At 39.5% G+C, this 17,088-nt stretch overlaps 1 protein-coding gene across 4 annotated transcripts in view; it reads left to right on the top strand.

The window, feature by feature from the left end:
* The window catches only part of tfb2m (transcription factor B2, mitochondrial), a 24,633-nt gene extending 8,222 nt beyond the window's left edge, over window positions 1-16,411 (top strand). For all 4 annotated transcript variants that reach the window (XM_020533613.2, XM_020533612.2, XM_048600771.1 and 1 more), the window contains exons 5-9: window positions 390-538; window positions 637-726; window positions 11,463-11,525; window positions 12,195-12,343; window positions 15,743-16,411. In XM_020533613.2, coding sequence (XP_020389202.1) covers window positions 390-538; window positions 637-726; window positions 11,463-11,525; window positions 12,195-12,343; window positions 15,743-15,935 — 644 coding nt within the window. In that variant the 3' untranslated portion in view covers window positions 15,936-16,411. The remainder of the gene's footprint in view (window positions 1-389; window positions 539-636; window positions 727-11,462; window positions 11,526-12,194; window positions 12,344-15,742) is intronic.
* The last annotated feature ends 677 nt before the right edge of the window (window positions 16,412-17,088 follow it).

The raw sequence follows: 17,088 nt of genomic DNA, 5'->3' as shown, positions 1-17,088 counted from the left end.
TTATTCATAGGTGCATCACTAGCTAGGCCAGCCTTTATTTCCCACCACAAATTGTCCTTGAAAAGATGGTAGTGAGGTGCTTTCTTGAACTGCTGCAGTGCCTGGAATGTAAGGAAACCCCCAGGGCCATTTACGAGGGAGGTGCAGGAGTTTGACCTTGTGACTGAAAAGGAACTGCAATATAATTCCAAGTCAGGGTCATGTGTGGCTTGGAGGGGGAATTGAGGGTAATGGTGCTGCAGTACATCTGCCCCTGTCCTTCTCAGTGGTAGAGGTCAGGAGTTTTGGAGTTGCTGTCGAATGAAAAATGTTAACGTAGCCAAATTAAGAATCGCATCGTGTTAGTTTTATTAGCCAATATATTTAAAAATTCAGTTTCTCTTTCCTAGATATACCAATACGAGTAATTGGAATCTTACCACAAAAAAATGAACGAAACGTGCTTTGGAAACACATTTATGCTCTGTTTGAGCGGATTTCGGTATTTCAACTTGGAAGAATAGAAATGAACGTATTAATGAGTGAGAAAGAATACACGGTATGTTAAGTCCTGTCTTTTCAATATGCTTGAAATTTTTCTGTGACTTTTGCTTTTGAATTCAGTTGTTGAATTTGAGAATTTTATCTTCTATGTAGAAGCTGACGGCAGAGGCAGGAAACCTGAAACACTATCAGGCATTAAGTGCTCTGTACCAGGTGGCATGTGAAATACAGTTGTTACACAAGGTGAGAATTTGTTTCCCTTTTTAATGCTACAATTGTAAATTGTAGCTTATGGTGCTATATGTGCATCCTCATTTTGATCATCTTTTTTAAATGTAGGCAATGTTTGTACTATCAGCGATGATCATGTGTAGCACAAATCACATCACTGTGTCAGATGTTATAATTACAGCCTGAACTACATTCTGGCCTTAGTGAGATTTGAATACTTTTTCTTAGTATAATTCAAGGGATGTGGGCTCTGCTGGCTGGGCCAGTATTTATTGCCATCCCTAATTGCCATGGAGGTGTGCTGAGGTGCTTTCTGAATCACTGGTTCATTTGGTGGAGGTACACTGATGATCTTATCACACAAGAACTAGGAGCAAGAATAAGCAATTCAGCTGCTCCAGCTTGATACGACTGTGGCTGATTTCACCTTGGCCTTGACTTCACTTTTGTGCATGCTCCCTGTAACCCTTTAACCCATTACCAAGTAAAAATGTGTTTGCCTCCTCCTCAAATTTATTCCATGTCCTGGCATCCACCATACTCTGGGGTAGTGCATTCCACAGATTCATAATCCTTTGAGAGAAGTAATTTCTCCTCATCTCTGTTGCAAATCTGCTACCCCTTAACCTAAAGCTACGACCTCTTGTTCTAGATATAGAAACATTCTTTCTACGTCTACTTTGAAAATCCCCTTCAACATTTTAAAACCTCAATTTGATCTCTCTCTTCTAATTTCCAGTGAGTATAGATCTAAACTGCTCAATCTTTCTTCATAAGACAAACCTCTCATCTCTGAAATCAATCTAGCGTACCTCTTCTGAACTGCTTTCAACGTATCTCCATCCCCCTTCAAATAAGGGGACCAAAATTGAATGCAGTACTCCAGATGCAGTCTCACTAATGCCTTATACAGTTGAAGCACCACTTCTTGATTTCTTTATTCTATTCTTTTAGCATTAAATGCAAAGATTTGTTTGCCTTCCTTTACATCCTGTATACAAGCTTCCTGCAATTCATGCATGTGGACACCAGATCCCTCTGCACCAAAGCACTCTGAAGTTTGTCTATTTAGACGATAAATTGACTTTCCATTCCTCCAAATAAAATGAATAACCTCGCACATATCCACGTTAAACTTCATCTGCCAAACCTTGGCCCATTCACCTGACCTATCCATTTGTAAATTTCTTATTTCTTCTTTGCAACTTGCTTTCCCACTGTTTTCGTGTCATCTGCAAATTTGACTATACTACATTCATCTCTGCATCCAAGTCATTCATACAGATGGATAATTACTGGATAAGTCAAATCTCAGGCTGAAATCTGGCATAGTACATCATTGACCTTTTTTTTTGTTTTCATGAAGTGGTCTCTCACTGAAACATAAGCACTCTGCTGGAGATTTTGGTTTTAACAATTTTAAAAAATGTTTATTATGGAAATGAGATTTAGATGAAATAGAATAAACCAAACTATTTGCATATAACAAAATATAAAGATTTTTTATGAAGGAAAAATATAGTCCCATTTTAAAAACTCATTTCCAGATCACAAGAGCATTTTTACAGAATTCACACTTGAGAGAAGCTCCTTCTTTATATCCTCTCTATTGGCTTAATTGGACTGTAACTTTAACTCCCAATCTCTAGAGTCTGATGGCCTTTTCCTGAGGCCTTCAAATGCCCAAGTTTGAAATTTATTGGCTTCAAATAATCCCTTCACGGTTTTACCCAAATACTTTTGGTCAGGAACTATTTCTTTTCACTTTGAAGTAATGTTTTTTGTTAAACGGTGACTATAACAAAATTTAGTCTTCCGTTTGCAAGTGAGAAACTTGTGTTGGAATAAGGCTAATTGCAAAACAATGAGGGCAGAACTAGTTGAAGTGGACTAGGAAAGGAGTTTAGTTACAGACATTTGAGGAACAATGATATACACATCTAAGAAAATAGTTAGATTTGCAGCAAAGGTGTATCTCCCAGTGTGAAAGAAGGATTCGAGGAAAGAGATAAGCCAACCATGGTTAACCAGGGAAGTTAAGGATAGCATCAAACTCAAAGAAAAAAAAATACAACCTCTCAAAGATTAGCAGTAAATAGAGAATTGGGCAAGTTTTAAAAAGCAACAAAAGGTGACCAAAAAAGATCAAGAGGGACAAAATGAACTGAGTGTAAACTTGCAAGTTTTTTTTGTTTGTTCACAGGATGTGGACGTCACTGGCTAAGTCAGCACTTATTGCTCATTCCTAATTGCCCAAAGGGCGGTTAAAGGTCAGACCAATTGTTATGTGTCTGAGGTCACATGTAGGCCAGACCCAGGCAAAGACAGCAGATTGCCTTTCCTTAAAAAGGACATTAGTGAATCAGATTTGTGGGAGAGTCTAGGACCGGAGTGTGTTATCCCAGATTAAGCAGTTGCCCACTTAGGACAGAAATGAGGAGGATTTCTTCTCTTGCTGTAGTGAGTCTGTAGAATTCTTTACCACAGATGGGTATAGAGGCTGGGTCATTGAATATCTTCAAAGCCGGGATAGACAGATTTTAAATCGGCAAGGATTATGGGACAAGGCAAGAAAGTGGAGTTGAGCATTATCAGATCAGTTTTCATCTCAAGGAGCCATATGGCCTGCTTCTGCTTGTGTGCTTTGTAGTCTAAACTGTTCTCTGTTTCTGAAGCACAGCTGCTCTACAGATCTGCCTTAAGCTAAGAAGCCTGCAGAACTGACACAACTAATGCTAAAACCATTTTTTCCAAGTTATCGGTATTTTCCCCCTAAGCTTTACACAAAAAGCCCAGAATTTTGTATCACAACACCCACAGTGCTTTTAGAGAAAGTTCCAGGATTTAGACTGACCAATAGTGAAAGAAGAGCATTCCATGATGGGATGGTGAGTTTGTTGGAGAAGAACTTGGTGGTGGTGTTTCCATGTATCACCTACCTTTTCCCTTTCAAATGGTAGTAGCAATGGGTTTGTAAGATTTTGGGACTGAATTGCCATTGTTGTTTATCAGGACATGCCTGGAAGAGATGTGGCAGTGAGTTAAACACCAACTCTGAGGAAGGGTCACCGGACCTGAAACATTAACTGTGTTGTTTCCTTCACAGGTGTTGCGAGACCTGCTGAGCTTTTCCAGCAACTTTGTTTTTGTTCCTGGTTTACAGCATCTGCAGTGCTTTCGGTTTTTGCCATTGTTGTTTCTTGTGCCTGTTTCAGTGCCAGGGTGGTCTGTCCAATTTCATTCTTTACAGGGTTACTAGCAGTTCGAAACAACTGAGTGGTTTGGTGGGCCTTTTTAGAGGACATTTTAAGAGTCAAACTCATTGCTGTGGGTCCGGAGTCATAGGTCAGCCAGACCAAGTAGGGACAGCAAATTTCTTTCCTAAAGATATTAGTGAGCCAGATGGTTATTGGCAGCAATTAAGTGTTTTCAGGTCGTCAATGGACATTTAAGTCCTGCTATTTTGAATTTATGTTCCACCAACTTGGAGAGCACTACTTGAATCCGGGGGTTAACAGTCCAGCATCAAGGATAACAAGGTGTAGAGCTGGATGAACACAGCAGGCAAGCAGCATCAGAGGAGCAGGAAGGCTGACGTTTCGGGCCTAGACCCTTCTTCAGAAATGGGGGAGGGGAAGGGGTTTCTGAAATAAATAGGGAGAGAGGGGGAGGCGGATAGAAGATGGATAGAGGAGAAGATAGGTGAAGAGGAGACAGACAGGTCAAAGAGGCAGGGATGGAGCCAGTAAAGGTGAGTGTAGGTGGGGAGGTAGGGAGGAGATAGGTCAGTCCAGGGAGGACGGACAGGTCAAGGGGGCGGGATGAGATTAGTAAGTAGGAGATAGGGGTGGGGCTTGAGGTGGAAGGAGGGGATAGGTGGGAGGAAGGACAAGTTAGGGAGGCGGGGATGAACTGGGCTGGTTTTGGGATGCGGTAGGGGGAGGGGAGATGTTGAAGTCCAGCATCAAGTCCATTTTGTCACCACCTTTTTCAGTCATCACGAATACATTGTGGACTAAAATTATGCTTGTGCAGCATTGTATCCTACTTCATGTGGACTTCCAATATTAGTCACCAGTCTGCTATTCAAGGTTCTCAGCTAAAAGCAAGTTGGCATGAATTGCACTGGAATTGTATAAAACAGATCATTCTACATTTGTAGCTATTTAAAGTATAAATACAAAATTTGAGTTGTCTTGCTGTTGAAATGATAGACGAGTTCAAGAAGTCCATTCAGCTTTATAAAGCTGAAATATTACTCAGTGTGCAGTCTTTGTCCTCCAGAGTAACTTGTTTTTAATATCCATTTGTCTATTCTGCCTATCTGCCTACCCCTCCTTCTGAAAGTATTTATTAATTCTCCATTTGCACAGAGCTAAGAACTCCTCTCTGGTTCTTGCTCTATTTGAACACTGCTGAGAGGTCAGTGCTGTGCTAAGTCAGCTGTAAATTTTAAGATCAGTATATATGCCTTCATTCAGTATTTGGGCAAATAACATTGCTGTGGCAGTTGATGCTACAGGGAAACAACTGATAGAGGAGGCTCATTCAAGTCCTTGGTTTACACTGAAGTCATTGTTACAATGTGCAAGTAAACTTAATGTTGTAAACCTGTCTTGTGCCCACTGTGTGAACATTGACAGAATTGAGGGAGTAATTTGTAATTTCAGGAATGGAGATGAAGTGACCCTTTTATAAGGATAAGAAATATTGGAACTTAAGGCTATAGGATGTTTCAGTTTATCTGCAGATGAACAAATGTGTATGTGTAGTTTCTAACACTAGATGGTGAACCTGTTCAGTTCAGTTCAGCTCAGCTGAGCAGACATCCTTTGATAGTTGTACAATTCAAGGACATGTTGAAAATATCCATATTAGTTTATTGATCTGGTACTGATAGCTATCACCTGCTAACTTATTTAGTCATAAACTTAAAGTTGACTTCTGAGTCAGAAGCATATGGCTAGAAAAATTTCCCTACGGTTTAAGCATATATTCTTGGCTAATATTCTAATGTCGGGCTGAAGGAATGTTGCACAGGCATTTGGACAGGGCATTCAATTTGCGTCCAACATTTTTTTGTTTCTTTCCAGTGTGCTTCAAAAATCCCAAGCCATTATCGAAAATATAATGTAGAATAGCAAAGATAATTAATAGGGTACTGCATATTAAAAAGCTATGGGTCCTGACAACGTTCTGGCAATAGTATCAAGGATCTGTACTTTGGACCTTGCTGTACCCTTAGCCAAGCTGTTCCATTATGACATGACAACAGTTGTTATAAATGCATCACTAATAAAACACTAGGATTTATTTAGTAATGTGGAAATTGATCAGGTGTGTCCTGCGCACAGAAAGTAGAGCAAATCCAGTGTGGCCAGTTGTCATCCCCTCAGTTAATGCTCCATCGTTTGTATAGTGATTGACGGGGTCATTGCCGGTGCTGTCAAGCAGCACTTACTTGGCAATAATCTCAGCAACAATAAGTTTTGTCTTTGTCAATCCTGTTCAGCTCCTGACCCATTACAGCAAACATACAAAAAAAAAGCTGCTAACTCAAGGAAAGTGAGGTAGACTGCCCTTTATCAAGGCAGCACTTGATAGTGTTCTGGCGTTGAACAGCCCTTTCGAAACTAAAATCAGTGAGGATCAGGATGGTGATGGTGTGGAAGAGGAAGGTGATTGGTTGGAGTGATACCCAGCACAATAGATATTGGTTATTGGACCTCAATCATCTCAATCCCAGGATATCACTGTGAGTGTTAGTCGAGAGTGTCCCTGGTCCAATCATCAGTTTCATTGGTGCTTGAGAGAAATTATTTGGAATTATTTGATCTTCCCTCTATCATAAGAACTGAAGTGGGGATGTCTGCTGCTGAGTATACATTGTTTAGCACTGTTTATGATTCCCCAGGTATTGAAGCAGTGAATGTCTATAGTCAGTAAAGTCTGATTTGGGTGGGTAAGTGGCAAGTAACATTCATGCCATGCTGTGAAAGTAGAGAACGCTTGTGGCACAGAGAGAAGCCATTGAGTCAATCATGTTAGCACTGGCTGAATAAATTAGCTGCTCCTTATCCCATTTGACAGTATGGTGTCAATGACTTTGCAGATTACAGCACTTCAGGTGTAGATCTAGACTCTTTTCCAAATGAGTTGAGCATTTCTGCCTTAACCAGCAAACTGGGCGTGAATTCCAGACACCCATCAAACTCTGGGTGAAAAAGTTTTACCTCATTTCCCCTCATCCTTCTACCAGTCACCTTAAGCCTATGTCCAGTTGTAATTGACGTCTCTGCTCAGGGAATCCGTCTTCCCTGTTCACACATTCAAGTCCCTCCTTGTTTTGTATAGTTGTACATCCCACTCAAACTTACCTGTTCTATGGAAACAGCCCTAGCTTGTCAAATCTTGCCTTGTAGCTTCAATTTTTAAACCCTGACAGCATTTATGTAAATTTCCAAATAATTTCTTTCAAGCAATAATGTCATTTCTGTAAAGTGGTGCCCATAACAGTGCATAAAATGCCACCTTTGGCCTGACCAGTGTTTTTCTATCATTCTCGTATCCCCCCACCCAGTATTGGATGAGAAATTGAATACAATGAAAGGGAGCAGGGATGTCTTGCTGCAACTGTACACAGCATTAGTAAAACCACATCTGGAGTACTATGTATCATTTTGGCCTCCCTTATCTGAGGAAGGACATTGTGACTGTTGAGGGAGTGAGCACAAAAGGTTTAATGGATTGATTCCTGGGGTTGTCAGACTGATGTGTGGGGAGAGACTGGATCAATTAGAACTATATTCACCAGAATTTAGAAGAATGAAAGGGGATCTTATACAAATCTGTAAAATTACAAGGCTAAATGCAAGAAGGATATCCCCAAAGACTAGCCAGACCAGAACTAAAGTTCACAGTCTAAAGATAAGCAGTAGGCTTTGTAGGATGGAGGTGAAAAAGAATTTCTTCATCCTGAGAGTGGTGAGCCTGCATAATTCACTGAAGCTGTTGAGGCCAAAACATGGAAAACCTTGAAGAAGGTTGTAGAGAAAGTTCTTTTACATTCAATAATCAAAAGATATGGGGAGAAAGCGAGAACTGGGTACTGAGTTCAGTGCTTAGCCATGGTAGAGCATGCTCAAAAGCCGAATGGCCTACTCCTTCTATGTACCTTCTTTATCACCTTATCTACCTGTCCTGCCAATTTCAGGAACCTGTGGACATGAGATCTCTCATTTCCTCTACTTCTCTCAATACTGTCCATTTATTGTGTATTCCCTTGCTATGTTTGCCCTCTCCAAATGCATAACTTCGCAGTTCTCCGGATTTCATTCTATTTGCGACTTTTCGACTTTCTCATCCAAGCCAATGACATTGTCCTGCAGACAACAGCCATCCTCTTCACTATCAACTACTCAGTCAATTCTTGTGTTGTCTGCAAATTCCCCAATTATGTCTCCTACATTTAAGTATAAAATATTCATATATATCACAAACAGCAAGGGATCCAAAACTGAGCTCCAGGGACACCACTAGACAAGATTTTCAATCTGCAAAGTGTCCGTCAACCAGTACCCTTTGTTTCCTGTCACTGAGCCAATTTTTGATCCATCTCAGCACATTCTTTTGAATGCCACGGGCTTTAATTAATCTGACCAGTCTGCTATATTTGGCCTTGTCAAGTGCCTTACCAAAATCCATGTTGACAACATCCACTGTACTGCCATCATCAATCCTCCCAATTATTTCCTCAAAACATTCAATTAAGTAATTAAGACAAGACTGTACTTTGGCAAAAAGACGCTGTCTCTGATAAGTTGGTGCCATTTCCATTAATATGAATCCTTTCTCTCAGTACTGATTCTAGTAATTTGCCCATCATTGAGATCAGACTGATCAGCCCATAATTATCTTGCCTATCCTTTGCACCCTTTTTAAATATTGGTACAATTGTTACAGACTCTGATCTTCTGTGGTCACTTGACGATATCTAGTGAACATTGGAAAATAATCATCTTAGCATCCACTATTTCCTCCATGATTTCTATTAAGTGCCCAGGAGACTATTCTGACAGCCATGGTGATTTATCCACTGCAAGGTGGTCAGTACCTCCCTACTCCTGCTTATTTTAACTAATATTAAACACTCCACTTTAACTAAAAGGTCTGCATCATCCTTCCTTCATGAAGGTCAAGACAAAAGAACTGATTAAGAAACCTGCCCACATCCTCTGCAGTCCTGCATAAGTTACCATGTACATTTCAAATAGATCCTACCATTTCCTGACTCGTTCTCTTGCCCTTAAGGTACTGATTTTATTTTTAAAATTTTGGATTTTTCTTAATTTTGCTGGCCAGTATTTTGTCATGTCTTGTTTTCCTAATCTCTGCACTTCTCTACTTTCTATACTCATCTAAGCACCCTGAAGTGAATCTTGTATAAGATTGGCATAAGCTCTCTTATACTGCTTTATCTTGCCCTGTAGATTGTTCACAACCAGAGAGTTCTAGATTTGGCAGATGCATACATTTTTTTTCCTTTGTGAGCACTCCTTTCATTTGCATATCTCTCATTTATATGCCAAATGCAGCAAGACCTGGACAATATCCAGGTTTGGAGTGACAAGTGGAAATAAATGTTAACACTGCCAAAGTGAACACTTGCCATCTCCAACAACAGAGAATCTAACCATTGCCCTTGACATTCAAATGTATGAGCAACGCTGAATCCCTCACTTTTAACATCCGGGTGTTACCATTGACCAGAAATTGAACTGGATTAGCCATATAAATATTGTGGCTACAAGAGCAGGCCAGAAGCTAGGAATACTGCAGCGAGTAACTCACCACCTGACTCCATAAAACCTGTTCACAATATGCAAAGCACAAGTCAAGAGTATGATGGAATTCTCCCCACTTGGCTTGATCAGTGAAGCTCCAACAACACTTGAAGGTTGATACCATTTGACTACAAAGCAACCCGCATGATTGGTAGTATATTCACAAACGTTGGATCCCTCCTGCAATGCACAGTAGCAGCCATGTGTACCAATGTCAAGATGCACCGCAGAAATTCACCCAGGCTGCTTAGACATCATGTTTTGAATCCATGACCACTACCATTTAGAAGGCAAGGGAAGCAGATACATTGGAATGTTACTACCTGCAGGTTCCCCTCCAAATCATTGACCATCCTGGATTAGAAATATATTGCCATTCTTTTAGTATTGCAGAGTCAAGATCCTGAAACTCACTTCCCAGTGGCATTTTAGGTCCACTTACAGCAAATGGACTGTAGCAGTTCAAGAAGTTTCTCACTGCCTTTTCAGGGATATCTGAGTTGGCAACAAATATTAGGCCACACAACCATGAATGATTTTTTTTTTTTTTTTTGATTCCAGAGTCACTCACTAAATTTCTGTCTGCTTTGCACTGGTTTCTAACCCTTATGCAAATCCAACTTTAACCCTTCCCAATAGCAGCAGCAAATCTCTGTACAAGGATATTTCCCAGTGACTGGCAAAGAGAATCAAACGAGATCCTGTTGACAAAAAAAAATTATTGTGGCTGAAAACCCATCTATCAGCAACCTAGTCACTTGCCATTGAACAGAGATTGTGGTCACTCCAGTTCACAAATAGTGTTGCTCCAAGAGCAAATCGGAGGCTGAGAATTCTGCATGGAATCCCTACTGTGTGGAAACAGTCATTTGCCCCATTAAGTCCACACTGACCCTTCAAAGAGCATCCCACCAAACCCATCCCCTGTAACCCTACATTTCCCATGACTAAGACAGCTAACCTACACATCCCTGAATACTATGGGCAACTTAACACGGCCAGCCCATGTAACCTGCACATCTTTGGACTGTGGGAGGAAACCGGAACACCCGGCAGAAACCCACATAGACATGGGGAGAACATGCAAACTCCACACAGAAGGTTGCCCAAGGGTGGAATTGAACCCAGGTCCCTGGTGCTGTGAGGCAGCAGTGCTAAGCCCTGAACTGCCGTGCCACACTTCTATGGCAGTAACTTACCATCCTTCCCAAAGTCTGTCTGTCAGGAGTGGCTAGGAATACTCTCCACTTGTCTGAAAGGTTGCTGCTCCAACACCACTGAAGAAGCTTATCATTATCCAGGGTAAAGCAGGCTACTTGATTAGTGCAGTTTTTATCACTATCGACATTGACGCATCCGCCAGTGGAGCACAGTCGCAGCATTGTGAATCATCTGAGATGTATTGCAGCAACTTAGAAACCCCATGACTTCGATCATCCAAAAGAATAAGTACAAAGGATGCATGGGAAAAAAGTAATCTCCAATTGCAAGTAATCTCCAAGCCACTGACCATCCTAACTTGGCTCTTGACTGTTTCTACATTGTTGCTTGGTTAAAATCCTGAAACTCCATTCCTCACTGCACCATGGGTGCACTTATAAGGTCAAACATTTAATCAGAGTCATTTTAAATGTTATGGGGGCAGGGAGGAAAGTGGACTTAATGCCACAATCAGATCAGCCATGATGGAACAGGTTCAATTGACAAGAGCCAACTCTTCTTCCTAAATAATTGAAGCTACCGTAAACACAATACAATAGACTTACTCTGTAGTTAAAGGGTTATTTTGTGCCACACTTCATGAGACTTCAGGTTGAATATTTAATGTTTATAGTAGCAATACCATAACTGTAATAAATATCTACTGATTGTAAATAGCATTTCTAAATGAATTAATTTTTTCAGGAACCATGGTCATCCTTTGCTACAAATTCTAAAAATGGAGGATGTGCAATACCACGAAGTTCAGTAAGTACTTAGTTTGTCTTGAGTGTGAAGTACCAGTTCTTTGAAGAATTTCTGATTTTTTTTTTACAGTTCAATATAGTTATGTAGCAATAAATGCTCTTTCAATTGAGGAAAACATTCTGGGGTACTATCCATTCTTTGTTATAGAGACAAATTGATGATCGTGTGGCAGTAACTATGTTTGGCTTGTTACATACAATGGGGTGAACATATTTATATAATTGTGAACCATTTCCATTTAACAAATGCTGGTTTTTACTATCATCTATGCATCAAGAAAAAAGTCTGTTCTAGTAAATTGTTTAGTATTTGGATGGGTGAATTTGTTATCTGAGGTTTAGGCTATAGATTTGTGACCTGCCTGGTATTAGCAATATTTGGATTATCCAGGTATTTCCCATCTTTTGCAAGAATCATCCTGTTTCCTGATATGTGTTCACCACTTATAAAAATACAAAATATATATTTACCAATGTTAGTTAATATTACATTATGTGAAATGGTTTTCACTTTTCCATGTTATAAATCGGAAAACCAATTACGATAGGTATTTCAGCTAAGTATACAATTCTGCATGTATTGCTATTAATCACATTGTATTGCCTTATTGAAAAAAGTAGCAGTACATTAGAAATTAATTTCTGTTTATTTGTTTTGAAATTTTTGTAGCTGACAAATGATCATTTGTGTCTTGTGCGACTAACTCCACGCAAAGACTTATTCAATCAAACCTTCACAGCTGCCAATTCATCTACGCTGGTTCTGATGCTGAAGCAGTGCCTTACAAAGCGTAAAGCTAAATTAATTGACCGACTGGAGTAAGTACAAAAGACTTTACCAAGTAAAGCACTCTTGAGGAAAAACCAATTTCCCCTTCCTCCCTCTCGCTGTATTCAGTGTTGGTGGAGACTCGTCAAATGCGATTGAATCACTTTTGGTATTGCACAGCCACCATTTTTAGAATTTGTAGCAAAGGATGACCACGGTTCCTTTAAAAAATATAGGATGTCATTGAGGGAGAGAAGTATTACCTGAAGCTGAAAGTTGGCAAAAGTCGTCAGCTGAGTGGTTTAGATACTCCCCAGGGCAGCAAGCCTATAACACCAGAAGACAAAAGTGCAAAAGTAGGCCACTTGGCCCGTCAAGTCTGCTTAGCTATTCAAGGATGTCATGGTTTATCTGCTATTTCCCAACTCCGCTTTCCTGCCCTTTCTCCCATATCTCTTGATTCCATTGCTGATTAAAAATCTGTTCATCTCAGCCTTGAATATTCTTGACAACCCAGCTTCAACAGCCCTCTGCAGTCAAGAATTCTGCAGATTCACTACCTTCTGAGAAAAAAAACTTCTTCCTCATCTCTATTCTAACTGGATAGTCTCTCTCTCTGAGATTGTACCCCACGGTCTTAGACCTTCCCACAAGGCATAATGACCCCTCTGTATCTAGCCTGTCAAGTTCCTTAATAATTTTTTGTTTCACTAGGGTTGCCTCTCCTTTTTCTAAACTGCATCTGGTACAGACTCAAAATCTCTCTTTAGAAGAAAATTTTTTCATACCTAGGATTAACTTCATGAATCTTTTTTTGCCAATGCAATGTATCTCTTAAATAATAGGTCCAAAACTCCTTACACTATTCAGTGTGTAGTCTCTCTAGTACCTTGTATTGTTTTCACAAACTTCCCCATCTTTATACTCTATTCCCTTTGAAATAAATGCCAACAATCCAGTTGCCTTCTCTATTACCTGCTGAACTTGATTGCTAACTTTTTGTGATTTATGCATGAGAACCCCCAAATCCCTCTGAGATTTTTTTTCTCCATTTAAATAATAATCACTTCTGCTATACTTTCTGCCAAAGTGCATAATCTCAAAATTTTCCACTTGTATTTCATATGCAAAGTTTTGTGGCCACTTACATAACCTGTCTAAATCCTTAGGCAGAACTCTTGTGACACCTACACCACGTGCCTTCCTACCCTTTTGCATCATCCACAAATTTGGTTATAGTGCATTCACTTACCTCATCCAAGTTAATATATATTTTACATTATTGACACACTGCACTGATCACTACTAGTTGCAGGTTGCCATCCTGAAAATATGCCCCTTATTCCAACTCATGACAGAAGACAACCAATCCTGTATTCATACTTATATACTACCTCCAACACCATGAGGTATTTTATTAATGAGGAGTGGTGGCATAGTGTTAATGTCACTAGACTATTATTCTGGAGCTCCAGGCTAATATTCTGGGAGCAAGGTTTCACATCCTTGCACGGCAGAAAATGAAATTTTAATTTATAATAATTTATAAAATTCTGAAAATGATGATTCCTAAGGATAACCATGCAAACATGTCATTAAAAACCCATCTGGTTCATGATTGTCCATGTTCACGAATGTCCTTTAGGCAAATAAATCTGCCATACTTAACTGGCCTGGCCTGGCCTACACGTGGTTCCAGACCCCATAGCAGTGTGATTGATTCTGAATTGCTTTCTGTTTTGAAATTCTGATGGAGATTAAAATAAATGTAGTCTTCAATCATGATCTGCATTGCTTAAAATGGATTATATTCTGAGGCGTTGTGAATTATTTTGTATAATTGGGCAAAATGTAACAGGTAAGAACTAATTTTTATTTCTCTGTGGAAAGAGAATACAGGTTAGTAACCGGATGAAAGATTTATTAAGGGTGTGCTTAACTCTGCCTCGAGCATCCATCTGGTTTTCAGTACTTAATTTATAGCTGTGAGTAAATGTTGCCCACATTTGTCTAGCTAAATTGTTTTGCCTCGACCAGTTCAGATTAATTAACAGTTGCACCACTGACTTCCCATCAGGGTCAACAGTAGACTCCTCTTGTTATGAAAGAAATCAGACAATCAAGCAAATAACTAGCTTTTGTAAGCATTGAAATCCTATTTGCAGTGCTTAATTGAGTATACACGTAAGGGATAGATGAAGTTAATTGACTGAAAAGTTTGAGGCAATTGTGAAATAATCAATCAGTGACTGCTTTGTTTATAAATTGAGTCTGAAATAGATACAAATTGGTAAAATTAATTTACAATCAGACTGTACAAATTTGGAGATCTTGTGGCTTAGCAATAGTGTCACTACCTCTAAGCCAGAGGGCCTGGATTCAAGTCCCATTTGCTTAACAACTTGATTTAAAAATGTGTAGATTCCATAGATAGCTAATAAGTTAACAGCAATAGTTTTTATTGTGTGTTGAATAGATTCATTGCTCACTGTTAGCAATGTTTCCAGAATTTGTGCAATCACTTCCTTTCCAAATGGAATTTAATCCTGAAGAATGAGAGATGATGCATTTTGGGAGAACCAACAAGGCAAAGGAGTACACATTGAATGGTAGGTTGGATCAGAGGAACCTTGATGTGCATTTCCATAGATCCTTGAAGGCAACAGGGCAGGCGGCTAAGATGGTTAAGAAGGCATATGGGATACTTGCCTTTATTAGTCAAGGCATTAATTACAAGAGCATGGAGGCTCCTATTGAGTACTGTGTGCGGTTCTGGTCGTAACACTTTAAAAATGATGAGATTGCACTGGAGAAGGTGCAGAGGAGATTCACCAGGATGTTGTCTAGGCTGGAACGATTCACCTATGAAGAAAGACTGAGGTTATCTTCCTTGGATCAAAGGCGGCTCAGAGAGGTCTGATTGAGTTGTGCAGAGTTCTAAGAAGACTAGAAAGGGTAGACAGGGAAAAATGTTTTTCCCTTAGTCAAGCAGTCAGTAACTAGCGGCACAGTTTTAAGGTAAGGGGCAAGAGGTTTGGAGGGGATTTGAGGAACTATCTTTTCACCCAGAGGGTGATGGGTATCTGGAACCCACTGTACAAAAGGGTGTTAGAGGCAGGAACTGTCAAGACATTTAAGAAATGTTGAGATGAGCCGTTGAAATGTCATACATGTATACAAGGCTATGGGCCAAGTGCTGGAAAATGAGATTAAAGTAAATAGGTGTATGCTGACTGGTGCAGACACAACGGGATGAAGTCTATTTTTTGTGCTGTCAATGACTCTAAATTGAGCTGTCTTCATCTGCCTTGTACCCTCTGCATTTACAGTGCCCAATATACTAAATGTGTATAGCTTCTTCTGATCATGATGAATGTTAATTAGCCTTTCGAAAAATATTGTCATATTAAAATTAGTAACCCTCACAATACTTTTAAATCATCACTTAGGTCTTGGTGCCCTGGAAGTGGAGTGAAGTTACTTACGCAGGTGGGTTTATCAGAGGATATTTTAACAGGTGAAGTGCGTCCAGAAGAATACAAGGAACTCTTTGAAGCAATGGAGCACTCCCAGGATTTCAGTCAAAGCTGGCTTTATGATGAGGTTTTAGAGAATATAAGTTCTACATTATCACACATCTGAATGCATAACTTGGGGGGGATGGGGGAAAAGCGTTGTCCTGCTCCTCAGTCTCTGAGTGCTGTGTGAATGCTACCCAGATGCAACTGAATCCAAATCACTAGATAACTTCCAAGTGTTTTTCTGTATTCCTAAAAGTCTGGTTCATTAGGAAATGATATTCCATGTACACTGTCAGTGAAGACTTCAGTCTTGATGTTGTAGACCGTACTCATCAATATAACCTGCTTATAAATGACAAGGAATGTTAATCTTGATATTGGTCATTCGAATTCCTGCACAGAGATTCTTTGATAATTATGAAGCGAAGTTCAAACTTGAAGAGAACATATTGTACAGTAATACAGATTGCAGCAATCGGTGTTGCATCAATGTGTCCAAATGCTGTATTTTATTCTATTTTATTTTTATTGAAATGTACTAATATGTAATGTAATCCTCATTAAATGCTCTTATTCAGCATTGAATTTTTTTCAAAAGATTTCTGTTTGATTTTGTTTGGGACGGTATTCTTGATGTAGTACATGTTCACTTTTATCATTCTGGAAGGTCAACAAGAAGATCGTGACTGAGCTACATCCATTTTTACTTCAATTAGGGCCATTTTGTAGGGCAGTTATTCGCTAACCACATTGCACCACTATTATCCAGTAAACAGATTCAGCTCATTTGTCAAATAATGGCTAAATTCAAGTAGATCTGTTGCTGAAAATCTGAAGATTTCCATAGCATTCTCATTTAGTTTTCAGTACATTCTTGAATATACTAATTTTGATCAACTGTTGCTTTTGATCGAACATGAGAGTTGTTCACAAATGATTTGGAAGTTGAGTCTCTCTTCAGGTGTAGTCACCATGTTTTCAGCAAGGTAAACTCGAAGCTGCTGTCTATATTGAAATTCAAGGGTATGGAAATAATTGTCATCATGGTCCCAGGGACATATAAATTTAAAGCAATAAACTCTGTCTGTGATTTATATCACATCTCTCTACTGTTTTACTACGTTGTAATTCCACCCAACCACATTATGAGTGGCAGTATCAGATTCCACTCCACATTGAATGATAGATGAATGTAGGCAAATAGGCAGTGACTTCAGGTCCTCAAATATTTTTTTGCACTATCTTGTTTGCTTTATTTTCAACGGAAAACCTCA

Source organism: Rhincodon typus, chromosome 9 (genome assembly GCF_021869965.1).
Source record: "Rhincodon typus isolate 14 chromosome 9, sRhiTyp1.1, whole genome shotgun sequence".
Lineage (NCBI taxonomy): Eukaryota > Metazoa > Chordata > Chondrichthyes > Orectolobiformes > Rhincodontidae > Rhincodon > Rhincodon typus.
The sequence above is the reverse complement of the archived record's forward strand: the minus strand, read 5'-3'. Positions and strand labels throughout refer to the sequence as shown.